The 16562-nt window shown below is 47.2% G+C and overlaps 1 protein-coding gene across 1 annotated transcript in view; it reads left to right on the top strand.

Moving 5' to 3' along the window:
• The window catches only part of LOC138514141 (uncharacterized), a 198325-nt gene extending 192552 nt beyond the window's left edge, over positions 1–5773 (top strand). Inside the window, exon 4 of the mRNA XM_069629439.1 lies at positions 2238–5773. Coding sequence (XP_069485540.1) covers positions 2238–3061 — 824 coding nt within the window. The 3' untranslated portion in view covers positions 3062–5773. The remainder of the gene's footprint in view (positions 1–2237) is intronic.
• Positions 5774–16562: the final 10789 nt, after the last annotated feature.

Here is a 16562-nt window from a genome sequence, read left to right as displayed (position 1 = left end):
TTAACCTTTTTTTTTTTTTTTTTTTAATGTATATATTTTCTTAGTACATTCAACTCATGCTGTTAAAGTGGTATTCCTATCTATTTCTGCAGCTAATTCTATGTTATCATTGTTGAAATTGTTTGCCTGGATGATGAAATTGAAGTCTTGTTGTTGTATGCGCAAGGCAATAGCTCCCTCTAGCGGTGGTAATAGGTGGAGCAGGTGCATGACTGCTTCGGACAAACTTACATCTGGCCTTTTTATTATATAGTATGACTAGCCTAAGTATTTGGCTTTGCCCGGATAGCAATTCTCAGATATTCCCCTGAAAAAAGATGAACAAATATTGTTGTTTGCCACAAAGGTAAAACTCGATACATGTTAATGGACTCTGAGGGTACTTGGCCTGCTAGAGCAGCCCTATTCACGAGATTTGTGGTCACTGAAGAGGGTATTCTATCTGAAATATTTTGGGATAGATGTTAACAATAGCTGTGATACCGTTTTTGGAAAGATGTAATGTCATAGTCTGAAACCAGTGCTGGTGTATCTGTTGAGAATGGGTGTCCCAATACTATGATGGAAAGTCATGTTGATTGAGTCTGGATTATTGGTTTTTGGCGTTGTTCTGGCTTTGCTTTTTTTTTTTTAGTTACCTTGCACTGGTAACATGAATTTAATTTTAATGTTTTAAGGATTCGTATCTTTTTTTTTTTTTTTTTTTTTTACCATTCTATGTGCTATAGGGAGTTATGGGAGGCATTTTCCCTACCTTGTTTGATTGCTGGTTTCTCTTTTTATTTAATGTCATTGAATTTGTACAGTGTTTGAACTTTTTTTAATGTTATTTTGTTAATTTCCGATATTTTTTGTTTTATTTGTTGTAAAAGGTTTTTTTGTAACCAGATCCAAATAAAAAACGTTAATTTCACTAATTGAACACCAAATTTTCATTTATCACTAATGGAGATCCTCACATGAATATCATATTTGTATGCTTACTCTGATTATTTGCAGTGTTGTTGGCATTGGTGGCCAATTGTTGCTGCTAAACACACACTGGAGATAATCACAGTAAGCATACAAATATGATATTCATGTGAGAATTGAATTTGGAGGTAAATATACATGTGTTGTTTAATGAAATTGACGAGAATCAAGTTTTTTGGAAAATAAATACATGAAAAGAAAGACGCACACTCTTCTAAAAGAAATGAGAAAACAAAACGCAAGACCAGCTCAGCACAGACAATGCGATGATGAGCACTTTCTACAAATGATCTGTAGATGGCAGTGTAACACTGCAAAACGTAATGTCAAAAAACCAAAAAAGATGATTGATTATCTCAGGAACGAGATGACCTATCGAGCCAGAAAAGTTGCCTTTATTCGGCAGTTAAACACTATGCCATGCAAAATTCATGACACCAGACCTCGCCGTTCCTGAGGAGTTACGTCCCCAAGCACGCCACATACAAACCCACAAAAAATTCAGCATGAACTGGAGACGAATATAAATCTCAAAAACTTGAACTGAATGAACACAGGTTACTCGGAATGTCAAATTGTATTTCCCTGTCCCGTATTATTCAGTGTTTTCTTGTGCAATACTCTATAAATAATATTAACTAAATAGTAGTAAAAGTACCAGAGCTTGTGATCATTTATGAAACTCTTTTGAAGCTTAACATGCAAATGTATTTATTGTCTCATGTATTGTACAAAAAGAATATCCTTAATGTAGTGATTAGCCCAGTCTCTTGTATTGGCGAATGGTATTTTATTAATGAACAAGAGGGGTGGGCAATCAAGAGACAGGTTGATGGTGATACCATTAAAAAGGAAATGATCTCTAGAAAAAATATAGAGCATATATTGAAACCTATTTCTAGGCAGTTAATTGCCCATAGGATTTCCTTCGTATGAAGGATGACCTATTATCTAAGTATGTGCATGGTGACTCCAATGGTGAATTGTACAAACCCACCCCAGTTATCATTTTTAGAGAGGTGATTCATAGAGTCAGAAAAGGACCTGAACTACCTTCAGAACAGGTTGGGGGAGATAGGCTTTGCAAATATCCATACTACACAGTCTGTGTCCAGCCAACTGTGAGCTCCAGGTGCTGTCATGCTGTGTGCTAGGGACCACTATTTTTCCAAGTCTTTTTATTTAGGATTTACATGAATACAAAAACATTGTTCCAAATTGCTAAACAAAATACCTGAAATGTTTTTTTCTTTTTACTTTTACAGAGTCCCTGCACAGAAAAAAGTTAAAGAAGGACCAGGAAACCTGTCATGAGAGAGTAAAACCAAAGAACGTATTTGATAATGTCAAGACGAAGGTCCTGGAGTGTGCAGGGCAAGATATGTCCTCAAGGGGAAAGAACAAGACCTATAAAAAGCAGCGGTGCATTAGTGGTCCAGGTCAATCCCCTGACCTTGAAATGAGTGTCCGTAAACCAAATAAACCTGGCCGAAAGAAAGGAGTGAAGAAAACGCATGTATGTATTGAATGTGGGAGGAACTTCAGTCGGCTCTCCAACCTTGTGAACCATCAGAGAACACATACTGGGGAAAAGCCATACCAGTGTGTTGAATGCGGGAAGCGTTTCAGTGATGTGGCAAACATGATTACTCATGGGAGAGTGCACACGGGAGAGAAACCTTTTGCTTGTGGTAGATGTGGGAAGAGCTTTAGTCGCTTGTCCAATATGAAAACTCATCAGCGAATGCACACAGGAGAGAAGCCCTACCCATGCAATCAGTGTGACAAGCGGTTCAGCCACTCTTCACACCTGGTTACACACCAGCAACTTCACACGGGGGAGAGACCCCACACTTGTGACGAATGTGGGAAGAGTTTTAGTCGCTTGGCAAATATGCTCACACACCAGAAACTACACAAAGGAGAGAAACCCTATCTTTGCAATGTATGTTTCAAGAGGTTCAACCGGTCATCTCACCTTACCAAACACTTGCAGATGCACATGCGAGAAGACATGCTGATGAGGGAGGATGCCTTGCGTATGGAGCAGCAGATGCGGATCCGGGAACACTTCATCATCCTGCAGTGAAGATGGGGAAGCTTATCAATCCGTCATCGGTCCCTTCACGTGCTACACGTGTGTGTGTGCGCGCAAAGAAAACCGAGTTGGAGACTGACAAGGGAGTACTAGCCAACAAAGTGAAACAGTTGTTGCTTTGGCTCCTAGAAGTCGTCTTGATCGAATGCAGAAGATTAGCACATGCTCATTAAAGCCTATGGGAAACCATACAATGCTCTTCAAGACCCAAACTGGGGTGTCCTAAGAACTAGAGGCTCTGTTGGGTTCTGCTCTGCATTCCACAACGATTTGTCCTTTTTAGCTCAATACAGCTAAGCTCCTGGAATTAATGTGAGATTCATACAGGGCCTTCTCCTGCCTTGCCTCAAGAAATGGGGTTTTCACTTCAAGGGGATACTGGAGGGTGCAATACTGGGAGAAGCGCTGTACAATGTGCAAGTGTGAAAGGAGTTCCTCTTACTGTTAATGCAATGTTTACACGCCATGTGTGGTGAACCGGTTAGCCTCTGAAGCTAATGTATGCAACTGGGAAGGACGGTATGCTCCAGTGGTTTACACATGGAGTCTGTAACTAGATGTTACTTCAGTCTCTCCCACTTCATGATGAAATGTGTGACCATTAAGTTGTTACATTTTCCTGAAGCTTGGTGAACCTTTCTCCATTATCTATTGCGTTCAGATGGCAGAGTTAGGTGACCAAGAGCGAAAAAGTCCAGACTGTAAAGGCTTTTAACAAAGATTCTTGGTACATGTTGGATGGGACACTTTGTACAGAATCCTTTCTCCACAGTTTATATAGCTTTTAAATTGAAGCTTCAGGCCCCCCTGTCTTTTCTGAACAAAACGTGGCATATGTTGCCATACAAAGAGCAGTTTAGACTCTCTGGGCAATAAGTGTTCCTATGCTGGATAGCAATCTATAGAGCTTACTATGCCTTTGTGGTTAGTTCGCAGGTTATTTAATGAGAAGCAGAGCTGTTAAGAGGCACTGTTACATTTTGTTTTACTACTATGGTTTCAGTAAGTGCCATTTGCAAGATGCCAGAGCTCATTTGTTGTAAAGTGTATGCTGGCACCAATTGAGGTGACATGGCTGCGTCTGTAACTACGGTAACATGACATAGAAGAGGCAACACATTTGTTCTGCGTTGTTCACTACCAATTCCGTTAGCACACCTTTACTTTCCATCCACTTAACCGTGCATTTTCTAGTTACTAACAGCGCCGTACTTAACAATACCAATATTTTACAATGCATACTTGTTTTTATCCTTTCAGAAGTGCATTTGTAGCCATCTTACTCTGTCATGAGCATGTCATATGGATCTGGACTGTTGCTTTAAAGAATGAGCAAGGGCATTAACATACATATTGTTTGAACATAACTTTGTGCAAAAGCCCCCTCCCCCTTTGTTGTTGATTTAACCAGTTGTATTGACCTGGCAGGATTAGGTATATTAATGCAGCAGCATTACGGAGTTCAACCCAATATACTATCTCAAATCAAATGCTCATACCTCCCTCGCCCCACCCCTTGTTCCATTGAACGGCACTGCAACATTTGGCAGCATGGAGTATGTGGAGACTCATTGCGTGTTACGCCATTCTTCATCCTCCTTCCCTTGCTCATCCTCAAAAGTGTAAATACGCAGTCCTCAGGAATCTGAAAACCAGTGATCTGAGATAATCGTTTTCCTCTACTGGGGGCAGCCTCATCAAACATTTGCATAAGATTTCACTTATGAATGACCAATCGTGTGTGTATCTGATCTGTTTCAATACATAACTTTTCTGGGACTAATGCCTTCCATACTGGATTTTGTATTGAGTTCTGCTTAGGTGACCGCACACCATACGTGTTCACAATCCATATCACCATTTTGGATGTCCAATTCATTCCATATGTAGCTTTATTACCACCCCTGACCATCTGAAATATGTGGGTGGCCAGATAAAGCTCTTGGTGGAAGTAGCACCCTATCGACATTTTTTCTTTTTCTTCAAAAACTGGTCCGTTCCAGCAGCCCTATGGTTTAATTGATCTGTGAAGCTCCCAGTGCCTTAGCAAAAGTCACTACTTTTTGCGCATGCTGCTATGGCAGCGATGCTTGTCGGTTATGTTCCAAACCTTATAACTCCCAAGGGTTACTGTTTATTAACTTCTCTCCAAAGATTGCTTTTTATATTGATGGTTCTACTTGTTTGGGAACTCTGCTTTTTCACATGCTTTGCAGTTCTCTTTATCCAAGGGTTGGTTCTCGGCGGTGGTTTTCAGAAAAGCTCCGATTCCGTATCTCTGTCTGTCTGCAGTATTCCTTGCCATCATTTTAAATGGATGTATAAGACACTAATGACAATCCTGTGACTTCCCAGTATTTTATTTTCAATGTCTGATGTTGGTTTTGACCTATGTTCGTCTAAAATATTTTGATGTTCCTGAGCTGGTTTCAGCACCTCTGGCTTCTGAATTGTTTTCCTGTGATTTATTTTGCAGAGTACCTTTCCAATGTTCTCATAAGGTACATATGTATGGCTCTGGCAGTTTGCTGTCCTCTGCCACAGACTCCCTTTACAAATTCGAGATCCCAATGGTCTGCTTGTTCTGGATGGGCTCGTACGGATCATTTTGCTGTTGCCAGCATATCATTCTACCAGGCAGGTGTACGTAACCTATTTTTACTGAGAAATCCGAATTCTTCAATAAAGAATTCTGTAAGTGTCTTCCTTTCTGTTTTCCATTAACCTTCATCGTCAATATGTACAGCTTGTTTTGTGTATTCCTTCCCAGTGCAGTCTATAGTAGACAGAGTTTTTAAGGCATTCCTGTTGCAAATGATGTTCTCGGGTTGTCCCAGTAAGCTGTATGGTGTCCACTTGCACTACATGTTCATGCGTGCCCCCTCTACACTACAGGTATGTATGCAGCAGTTTTCTCTTACGCTGTTTGGTTACTGTCCCTTCTACACTACAACATAGCAGAGGGTTGCCTTCTAGCACCTCCAGGAGGAGGCGGTATCACTGGTGCACATTTGCATCTCATTGAGATGAGCAGAGCAGCATTTAAAAAAAAAAACATGTATTTATCATGTCATACCCGAAAAATGTTGACTTTTCATAACCTGAAGACCGTTTGTTACAAAATAGAAAATACAAAACAGAGCAGTGTATTCATACCTCACCTGAAGGCTGTATGTCCCCAGCATAATTTTTGTTCTTGATACTTGGCCTTATCTCTTGGCTTAGTTGATCTCTGATGCATCCATGTTCTGACAGTGAATGGAAGTATGTTAATAACAATGCAAAAGAGTGGGAGACGAAACCCAGCTAAGGAGTTCATTCAGGAAAGCAATCTGAAATGTTCTGCAACAGCTAGTTTCACATCCCTAAATCACGCACAGGGAACAAAACGGGCCTCCTCTCCAGCAACCTCTAATAAAACAAAAACGTACAGATCTGAAAGTCGCCTGGTATTAAATCCCCAAGTGCAGCGGCAGTCCCAGGGAGCCTCTGCAGGGTCCCTTTCCTTTCCCAGAGGGGAGAAGCTGTAATGCAACCCAGCCAGAGCTCCAGGGTGGTAGGGGTGGGTGTCATATCCCTGGCCTTGGGTGGCTGACTCCCAATGTGGGTTGAACGTCCTCAAGCCCAGCGGTGGTTCCCGGGAGGCTCAGGTCCTTTCCCGTAGGGAGATGCTATAACGCAGGCCAGCCAGAATACCAGGATGAGGGGACCATGTACCTGGCCTTGGGCCCCTGTCTCCCATGTGGGTTGACCATCCCCAAGTGCAGCAGCAGTCCCAGGTATCCCCAGCAGGATCCCCATTCCTCTAAGGAGGTGTCATCTGTAATGTAGCACAGCAAGAGGTGCAGCCTGGGCTTGCAGAGGGTCAACCCACATGGGAGACATCCGCTCCCAGGGAAACACCAATGTTCTGCTGGCATGGGGGGGGGGGGCAATTTGTGGCCTGCCCCTGCAATTGTGTCCCAGTCCACCAAAATATCTCCCCAGACAGCCGACTCTTGCCCACACCACCAACAATCCAGCCCCAGTCTCACCCACCCCACAGACAGTGGGCCCTATGCGTAGAATAATAAAAAACATACTTGCATAATGTTGCAGCTGTCACGACCCTCGCCCAAAACCCCCTCTGGCAAACCCATTGGCCAGGTGGACTCAGGCCCTAGAGCCTGGCATCCTCTTCAAAAGCCCTCATGGGGCCAGTCCTGGCGCCTATGGTGCCAGGCTCATACACCATGAACAACAATGTGCTTGTGAACTACTTTATTGTATTGTCAGCCAACATGGAGGCATCCACATAGCCTGGTTCCTAAGAACCAAGCTATGCGGTCTAGTGTTTTGGGTGTGGCAGGCCTGGAACTACTTTCCCTGGTACTACTTTACCTGGGCTATATAAAACACCCTGACTGCAGAACATGCTTTGTGTTACTCTGCAGCTTGCAACGTGCCGCTCACCGTGTCCAGCTATTCCCTCGAACCTCGGGGAAGCAGAACCTGCAAGGAGATAAAAGGAACATAATTAGCAGCAGCATCTTACCTGCAGTCTTCATCTTCAAACACTCGCAGCTACTGAGAACAGCTTCCTCGAATCTGCATGCCTCCCGGACAGAACGACCTGAAAGAGGAAGATAGAGGCAACATTAAAGAAAGCTGTAGAGACATTTAGAAATTGCGAACTGCTCAAAAGGCTAACCTGGCTGGTCGCCTCTCGGTTGGCACCACTCCGGACATTCCACTCGCGCTGAAGAACACCGCGACCTACAAGGAAGGAAAACGCAGGTTAGCAAAGGCAACACTTCGCAGCGCTGCACATAGCGCTTACTTACTGCATCATAGCGCTCTTAATGCGCCATCATTTACCAGCGGGGCTCAACCAAGCCAGTTTGCCGGGCTGAAGCTCTGCATACCTAAGGGAGAAAAAAGAGACATTTTAAACAAAGAAAGGCATGCAGGATAGCAACAAAACTAAAGAACAGCAATCAGACCTACCTGAACAATATCAAACGGGCCGGCGTCAGTGAAGTAACTGGACTGCACTCGCCCATGAAAGACCATGCGTCCCGGCAAAGCAGGCAGGACGGAGAGCACGCCTAATTCTACCACAAGGCGAGGAGAGGGCGCCAGAGGGACTGAAAGCATACGGGGTGGAGGGAGGATACTTACCCCTGTCGGTCAGTCTTGAACACAGTCCTCCTGTATTTTCAGGCCGAACCTTCCCCGCAGACCACATCATGGCAAAGCTGAGAAGCATACAAGTGAGTAACCCAGCTGGGTGGTGTCCCTGTGGATACCAGGTGAGCGTAACAGCAGCTGCTCGCGTAGAAAAAGATGTAAATGAAACATTTTTTTTTTTTTACCTACGGTCACCCCAGCAAAAACAAACCATCTCTACTCTCCGATCACGGACCCACTTTCAAGCTATCCTTAGTGGTCTACTGAACCTCACCCCCCCCCCCCAACCCCCAACCCCCAGTAAAAACACATGTGCCCCTTCCTTGGGGCAGAAATCTGCCCCAGGGAGGGCTACATGAGGTGCCCCATCCCCTTAGGTTGGGGGGGGGGGGGGCGAGGGCCCACCTTTCCATTAGACAATTCCCTGATGGTTTAGGGTGCCTCTCAGCCCCCCCCTAAAATACACTGTAGCCTTTTTTATTTTTGTTTACCCAACTTCCCTTGAGGCAGATGGACACAAGTGTACCCATCTTCCCCCAGGGTGCCCTAAAGCTACTGCCCCCTCCATTGGGGGGGGGGGGGTCCCTGTCCCACGTTTTGTGGTGGCCCTCTTCTCCCCCCACCCCAAATGGATGGGGGGGCCTCTCATGCAGCCCTCCCTGGGGTCAGATTTCCCTTCATAGGAGCAGATATCTGCCCCCAGGGAGGGCTGCATGAGATTGCCCCAGTCCATTTTGGGTGGGGGGGGCACCCCCCCTTTCATTACAAAATCTTTCAGTGGTTTAGGGTGCCCTTCAGCCCATCCTGAAATGCAGCCTACCCTTTTCAATTTCTTTTACTTTGTTTACCCAACTTCGATTGGCGCAGATGCAGCCCTCCCTGGGGGTTCTAGGAAGGGCTGCATGAAGTGTTTGCCCCCCCCTCCATTTGGTTGAATTCTGCTCCCAGGTAGGGCTACATGAGGTGCCCCCCCATCCACTTGGGGTGGGGGGAGAGGCCCACCCTCCTTTTTCCGTAATAAATGTCCCTGGTGGTCTAGTGAGGTTTGGGGGGGCACACCCCCCCAAACCAACTTTTTTTTTTTTGTTTTTCCTTTTTTGGTTTGGGCCCTTCTCTAGGGGCAGATGGGCATCCATCTGCCCGAGGGGGCCCTAACCTGCAGGCCCCATCCTTTGGTGAGGGCCTGCCCACACTTTCCTGGTGGCCCTCTCCTCCCCCAAATGGGTGGGGGCACCTCATGTAGTCCTCCCTGGGGGCAGATTGGGGCAGATTTCTGCCCCTAGGAGGGCTACAAGGGGTGCCTCCACCCACTTAGGCTGGGGGGAGAGGGCCACCCCCCTTTCATGGAAAAAAATATACCTGGTGGCCCCTCACTGAAAACTCCATTACCTTTCCATATTTTTTTTTTGTTATCCCCTGGGGGTAGATGATCACCCATCTGACCCCAGGGGTCTCCATAGGTGTGGTGCCATGCTTTAGTTGCTTGGCGGGGTTGGGTCGGAGGGGGCCGCTTACCTAGTAAGCGGCCCCCCTCACGTCACAAACAGATCCTGGTGGTCTAGAGGCATTGCTGGCCGCGGATTGAGCGCTCTGTGCCCGATCCGCGACCAGCAATGCTTTAAAAAAAGGTGTCGTTGGAAAGGGGAGAGTCTCCCCTTTCCAACAACACCTCCCTCGATCTCCGGCTTTCATTAAAGCTGGAGATCGAGGGAGAGGGAGAAGGGCTCTTACCTTCCATCTTCACAGCGGCAGCCGAAAATGGCTGCCGCTGTGAATTTACTTTCAGTTTCATTTCGGTGTGCATTACGCACGCCAACGTAAAACTGAAGGTAATTCAACCCCCAGGCTGTGAGGAGGGACATCCCCCTCACATAGCCCGGGGGTTGGATTACAAAGTGCCTAAAAGGACAAGCTATCTCATACTTGGGAACCGGGAGGAAATGCCAAGGACGAGATACCTCGCCCATGGCACTTAAGAATAGGCATTACTTATATGGGTTAACCTCTTGTTTATTGCACAGCATGTTCCCAGGTCATTAGTTTCATGATGAATGAATTCATGTGATGGCTACAGATCTGTTTGTTATTTTTGTCTTTCCATTTATTTTTGCACTTGCCTTTATTTTGCATTAAACATTCTAGAATGTTCTGTTACCACATGTAGTGTCCTTGGTGATAGGTGTAGAGTGGGGGAAAAGTGTTATGCTTCAAGTTGAGATGGGCCAATACTGTCAGTTGTAATGTAGTCCCTAGTGTTCCCTTATGTTAGGCAGAAACCTGTGCAGTTCCCTTAGGGACCGCTGCAAAAAGTTTGTCTACAGGAGTAAGCAGTAAACCCAATTGGTAGCAGTCTGCACCACCCAGATTTACCTGGTAGCTGTGGCTGAGCAGTCAGAGATCTCAAGAAGAGTTAGGCAGTATATAGAGTAGACACAATAGGGCTAAAAATACAGTAGCACAAGCAAACACTGACCAGAGCTTTGGTATAAAGGTATATAATTAAACACACTTGTAAAAATACACTGGCACTAATATGTCAAGCAAGTTCAAACACAGTCACTATACGTATATACACCTCCCTAGTTAATTATTTGACAAGTCTAGGTTAAGACATCACTTATTTAGCATAACAGAGTTCAGCGCGTTGCCGTAGATGGAACTCCAATAATTTGTTTAAAAAGGGAGAGAAAAGGCAGAATAGGAAAAACACACAGTACCAACACTTAAGGCAGGGTCTACTGTAGAGCAAAAAGTTCATAGGCCAGGCCCACTCTTGGAGAGAGCAAGGCGGAATGTGCCCAAGATCACACAGTGGAAATGCACTCAAAGTCTTTGCAGAAAAGTCAAAAAGGGGTTGGATCAAGTCAGAAAGATAATGTTAACAGGTCCGAGGTCACCCCAGGATAGAGTCAAGGATTTACGGGACACCTTGAACAGTCTGTTGCAAGGGAGACCAGGTGGGACACAGTACCTGAAATGGTGAGAAAGCTCCAGCGGGGGCACTTGTTCCTGGCAGCGGGTGCAAGTCGGAGCTTCGTCCGGGGGAAGAGATGATCTCGACGTGGAGGAAAACTGGAGGTCGTTGCACTGCCAGGGAACATAACAGCCACGGAGTTTCCCGGTTAAAAGGTACTACCCCTTTATTCGCGGTAGTGGTGAAGCGTGGTTATCCGGCCGCTGGGGAACTTGGCACGGGCGATTCGACCACGAGACGATCCAGGAAGGCAAAAAGGCGAAATGGTTGGTCCCACCAGCTCAAAGGGAAGAAGACTCTCCTGGAAGAAGATCTCCTCTGTCGTCAGAAGTGCGAGTTCGTACAGCAGGGCTCCACCGGTGATGTTGTAGATGGCTCAGCTTCTCCCCTCTTCCGATTCTTTAGGTCCTGTGGCGACTTCTGAAGTTCCAGTCCCCAAAGCCCTGCTTTTATGCAGCAAAACCCCCATTCATCAGCCTAGCTGTCACTCATCACAAAAGAGTGCAACTTGAGTTGTCAAGGCAACTCAGTCCAGGGTGCTTAATCCCCCTCCCACACATCCTGTTGACCCCACACACAGTAGCACCATTTGTAGGGCTTCTGTGGAGAAGCCCGCCAAAATGTGGAACAAAGGCCTCGACTTGGGTTAGAGTTTCAGAGGTCGAACACAAACGCCATTTTAAAACCGAGTCCTGGCAAAAAGACCCAACTGGGGAATAAATATTAAATAAATAACCCGGCGGTATCTTTAACATTGCACCAAAAAGTGGTGCGTTTAAAATGAATGGGAAAATCCCATTTGAAATATTCCGGTGGAATATTTTGCGTGGTATCCACTGCCACCAGCCAAAAACTCAACAAGGGGGGGACTGGACAGTGCCCCCTTGGAAAACAGACCCAGGGGCAATCGAATTACCCCTACCAGTACTTCCACAATGATGGTTTGGACTGGTTCTGTTCGCAATTTAAGACTAGTGAAGCCAATGGTGACTTTACATGCCCTGGGAGACAGTATTCAATCCCAGGGTATGGAGTCTGTTTGGGGGTCACTATGACACCCCTGTGTTACTGCACTGAGGGTGCTGTGTAACACATACCAAAAACATAAAAGACCCCATAGCCCATAAAACACATTACATAGTCAAAGGACATTCTCAAATCATGTCTAAGAGTGGGAGAAAAAGAGTCTCACTCTTAGCAGGAGAAATAAATAAACCCCAAAAATCCAGCAAAGCTGCTGGGGGACTCACTAGGTTTGGGAAATTAGCCTTAACAGAGAATTCTCCCTAACACCTTATATAATGGATGTGGGGACCTCGAAAAAATATTATCGGCCGGGTAGGATTGATAGGTTAGCCTGGCCCATTCTGGCACAGATGAGCTTGCCCTTGGCATGTCATTGCCATGCTTGCTGCATCTGTGTGGTTCAAATGTGAAGTTGTTGTGGACATGTGGAATTTTCCACTGGGCACTCAAGTTCATTGAAATTGATTACTTGGTTGCAAAGTCATAGCTTTTTGAAGAAAATCTCACCTTTAAAGGGATGCCAGTGGAGTGAGACTCTGCAGCAGGACACTGTGAAACTCGGTACCAGCTCACTGTCGAGCTCAATCAGGAATAGGTGGAGACCTAGTCATGAATGATAATTTGGTATATTACTGATTTAGGGTGTGTGGATGGACCTCCCATCACCTTAACCCAAAGTAGGCCCTCCTCTTAAGAAGCAAGTGCACATTAACCAGGTTACTCACCGTAGTGACCACCTTACTCCTAGTCCCCTTTCTTCCATACTTCTGGGACATCTCTCCGTCCTGTGGGACGGGACTGGAGCACTTTGTAAAAAGCATCCAAAAATGTTTTTTTCAAAAATGTGTCCTTCCTCTCTTTCTGCGCGGGGCCCGGCATGTGGCTGTAACCCTGCCCACCTTGGCTCCGCCCCACGCATCGCCCATCAGTCCTTTTCTATCGCCAAGTCAGAGACCTATTAGCAATAACAGAAGAACCTTATTAGAGGGGACTATGGACTAGGAGTAAGGTGGTCACTACGGTGAGTAACCTGGTTATACTCCTACGTCCCGTCCCCTTTCCTCCATACTTATGGGAGATACCAAAACACTCCTAACTGGAACTACGGGTGGATGGAAATACCCCTTATTGAAAAAGGTTCTTCAGCACAGCCTGACCAAACTGAGCATCAGCTCTCGAGCTTGTGTCAAGACGACAAAGCTTACAAAAAGCGGATGGGGAGGCCCAAGCAGCTGCCCTAGCGATGGACTCCCAGGGGACATACTTCTGAAAAGCAAACACAGCTCCCTTACCCTGCACCAGGTGTGCATGAATACCCTTAGGAGGTTTCAGCCCTTGGATGGTGAAAGACTCCGTAATGCAGGTGGCGATCCACCGAGAAATGGTCGCCTTAGACGCCTGCTTACCCTGAGGGTTACCGAAAGTCACAAAAAGGCCTGTCAAGGTAGAACTTAAGAGCACTTCTGACATCAAGACAATGCACAACCCTTTCTGTCTCTGAGGTAGGGTTCGGAAAAAAGACCAGCAGGGAGATCGACTGATTCAGATGGAATTCAGTTACCACCTTCGGTAGAAAGGCAGGGTATGTCCATAGGACCAACTTGTCCTTGTGAAAGACCAAGAAGGGATGCTCCACTGACAAGTCCTGGAGCTCACTCACCCGCCTTGCTGAGTTAAAGGCGACCAGAAAGGACACTTTCCATGATAGGTACTTGAGGTCCACCGTAGCCATGGGTTCAAAAGGCTTATGGCACAGCGCCATCAGGACTACATTTAGGTCCCACGGCGGGTGCGGACTAGGAACTGGAGGGTAGAGGCGTGTCAAGCCTGCAAAATGCCTCTTGACGACTGAGTTACTCAGAGATTAGGAACATTGTTCTGTAGAAAGATAAGCGGAGACCGCTGAAAGGTAAGTTCTGCAGGACAGAACGTGAACACCCGACTCTGCTAGGGAGGGCACGAAGGACAGCACAGTGTCAATCGTAGCCACCCTTGGGTCCAACTGCTTTCCCAAACACCAATGACTGAACCTGAGCCATTTACTCCTGTATTGAGATCTGGTCGAGGGTTTCCTGGCTGCCTGGATAATACACATGTTATCCATAGACAAGTTAAGATGCTCTAAAGATCTGAACTCCGGCACCATGCCGCCAAGCTGAGCGATTCAACTCCCACTCGTAGCTGACCACTGTCTGCCGGCTGAGGGCATCCGCTGTGACATTCAGCTGGCCCGGGATGTGCACTGCAAGCAGCCAGACACCATGAAGCATGGCCCACTCCCAAATCTGGATGGACAGGTCCACGAGGGGGGGGAGACTTCGTTCCCCCTTGCTTGATGTAATACATCGACACCACATTGTCTGTGCGTATGCGGACCACCTTGTTGGCAATGACCGGTCTGAACTCCCTGAGCGCTAGAAAGATCACCAGAAGCTCCAAATGATTTATGTGCAGGAGCTTGTCCTGAGGCGACCAGAGGTCCGAGACTTGTAAAAGATCTGATGTCGCACCCCACCCCAGGAGGGAGGAGTCCGTCGTGATCGTCACCATAGGAGCTGGGTCCTGACACCCCGCACCCACCGACAGGTTGCTGAGAGATGACCACCATTCCAGGTCCACTCTCATGGAATCCGGAATCATTATCAGCTTGGAATCCAGGTCCACAGCCTGACGCCAGGAACTCCGAAGAGCCATCTGGGTCCGTCTCATCTTGAGACGTGGAAGAGCCAGCACACACGAGGCCATGAGGCCAGAAGCCTCTGGAACCACCAAGCCGACATGCTGTCCGACTGCGCAAACATCTGACACGTGGCTAACAGATCCGCAATTCTGTCCCCGGTCAGGTACACTCTGCAGTCGATCATGTTCCAGGGAAAACCCAGGAAAATCAGGTCCTGTGAGACCGTCATGGAAGATTTCCACCAGTTCACCAACAGCCCAAGATGAAACGGGAGCTGAAGGAGGGACACAAGATTGCCCACTTCTACCAGCGGACAAGGGCTGCGTAAGAGCCAGTCGTCCAAATATGGATACACATGGATACCCTGGAGACGAAGATGGGCCGCAATCACCAACATCATCTTTGTGAAGACACGCAGCGCCGAGCTGAGGCCAAAAGGAAGCACTCGACACTGGAAGTGCTCCTCTAAGAGATATCTCCTGTGTGGGTTCCAAATCAGGATATGCATGTACGCATCCTGAAGATCCACCACACTGAGCCAATAGCCCATCTGCAAGGAGGACCGTATCTGGCTGGGCGTGATCATCTTGAATTTCTCTTGGGGTAGGAAAATATTGAACTGGGAAAGGTCTAGGAGGGTGCGCAGGCCAGCCTGGTTGGGTTTGGGCACTGTAAACAGCCGGGAGTAGAAGCCCTCCCCTCGCTCCCCAAGGGAAACGGGTTCCACAGCTCTGAGGTGCAGAAGTTTCTGAACCTCGGCTTTGAGGGAGGGTGAGCCCGACAGCTGAAAAGGAGGGTTGAGGGGTGGGGTAGAGGTAAGCGGAAGCCCGCCCGAGCGACTGACAAGACCCATCTGTCTTCTGTGATGATCTGCCACGCCTCGCAATGAGACGCAATGCGTCCTCCCACCAGGGTCTCGTGCGAGTGCGGAAAACCCTCATTCAGCAGGTTTATCGGTGGCGTTGCCACCTGAACCTGAGGAGGAGGCTGGGGAGCGGGAGAAAAACCGCGTCACTTGTTGCCTATGGTGGTTGTTCCCCGCAGGGGTATCCACTCTGCGAGATTTTTCGGATGAGGAAGCCCCTAAAGCCAGAGGAAGGTCGACTTTGCGACAACGGTCTCTGGGTTTTGAAAGCAGTCTTAGACAGCTAAGTCCGTGTCGGTCCTGGTTGAGTGCTATCCTTCGTCTAGGTGAGCTCTACATCTGTTGTAGAATGAAAGAGCTCCTTCCCATCAAACGGAAGGCCCAACACCTTGTCCTGCACTTCTTTTGAGAATTTAGTTGCATGCAACCACGCTTGCCGTGAGGTATCAACCCCCAGCATAAGGCCCCGAGCCGAGGTGTCTACGTGATGAGCCACAGCCTCCAGGAGATCCTGGGCCAAAACCCTGGCGTCGGATAGGCCCCCTTTAAAGTCTTCCAGCTTCTCGACCGGGATAAACTCCTCAAACTCCGACGGACCTTTCCACATCCGCATATTAGCTCCCGCTAATACCAATTCGGCATTGGCTTGCCTGAGCTGCAAGGCTGAGTTGGGAAAGATTTTCCTCCCAAGGGAGTCAAGGAGCTTGTCCTCCTTTCCCAGAACCTGAGTAGCCGTCATGGAAGAGGATGCTGCAGCCACCACTCTGGAGGAGGGGGC

The sequence above is a fragment of the Ambystoma mexicanum genome, chromosome 12 (assembly GCF_040938575.1).
Source record: "Ambystoma mexicanum isolate Mex_15411 chromosome 12, UKY_AmexF1_1, whole genome shotgun sequence".
In the NCBI taxonomy this organism is placed as follows: Eukaryota; Metazoa; Chordata; class Amphibia; order Caudata; family Ambystomatidae; genus Ambystoma; species Ambystoma mexicanum.
Note: the sequence above shows the minus strand (reverse complement) of the source record. Positions and strands in the feature narration are given on the sequence as shown.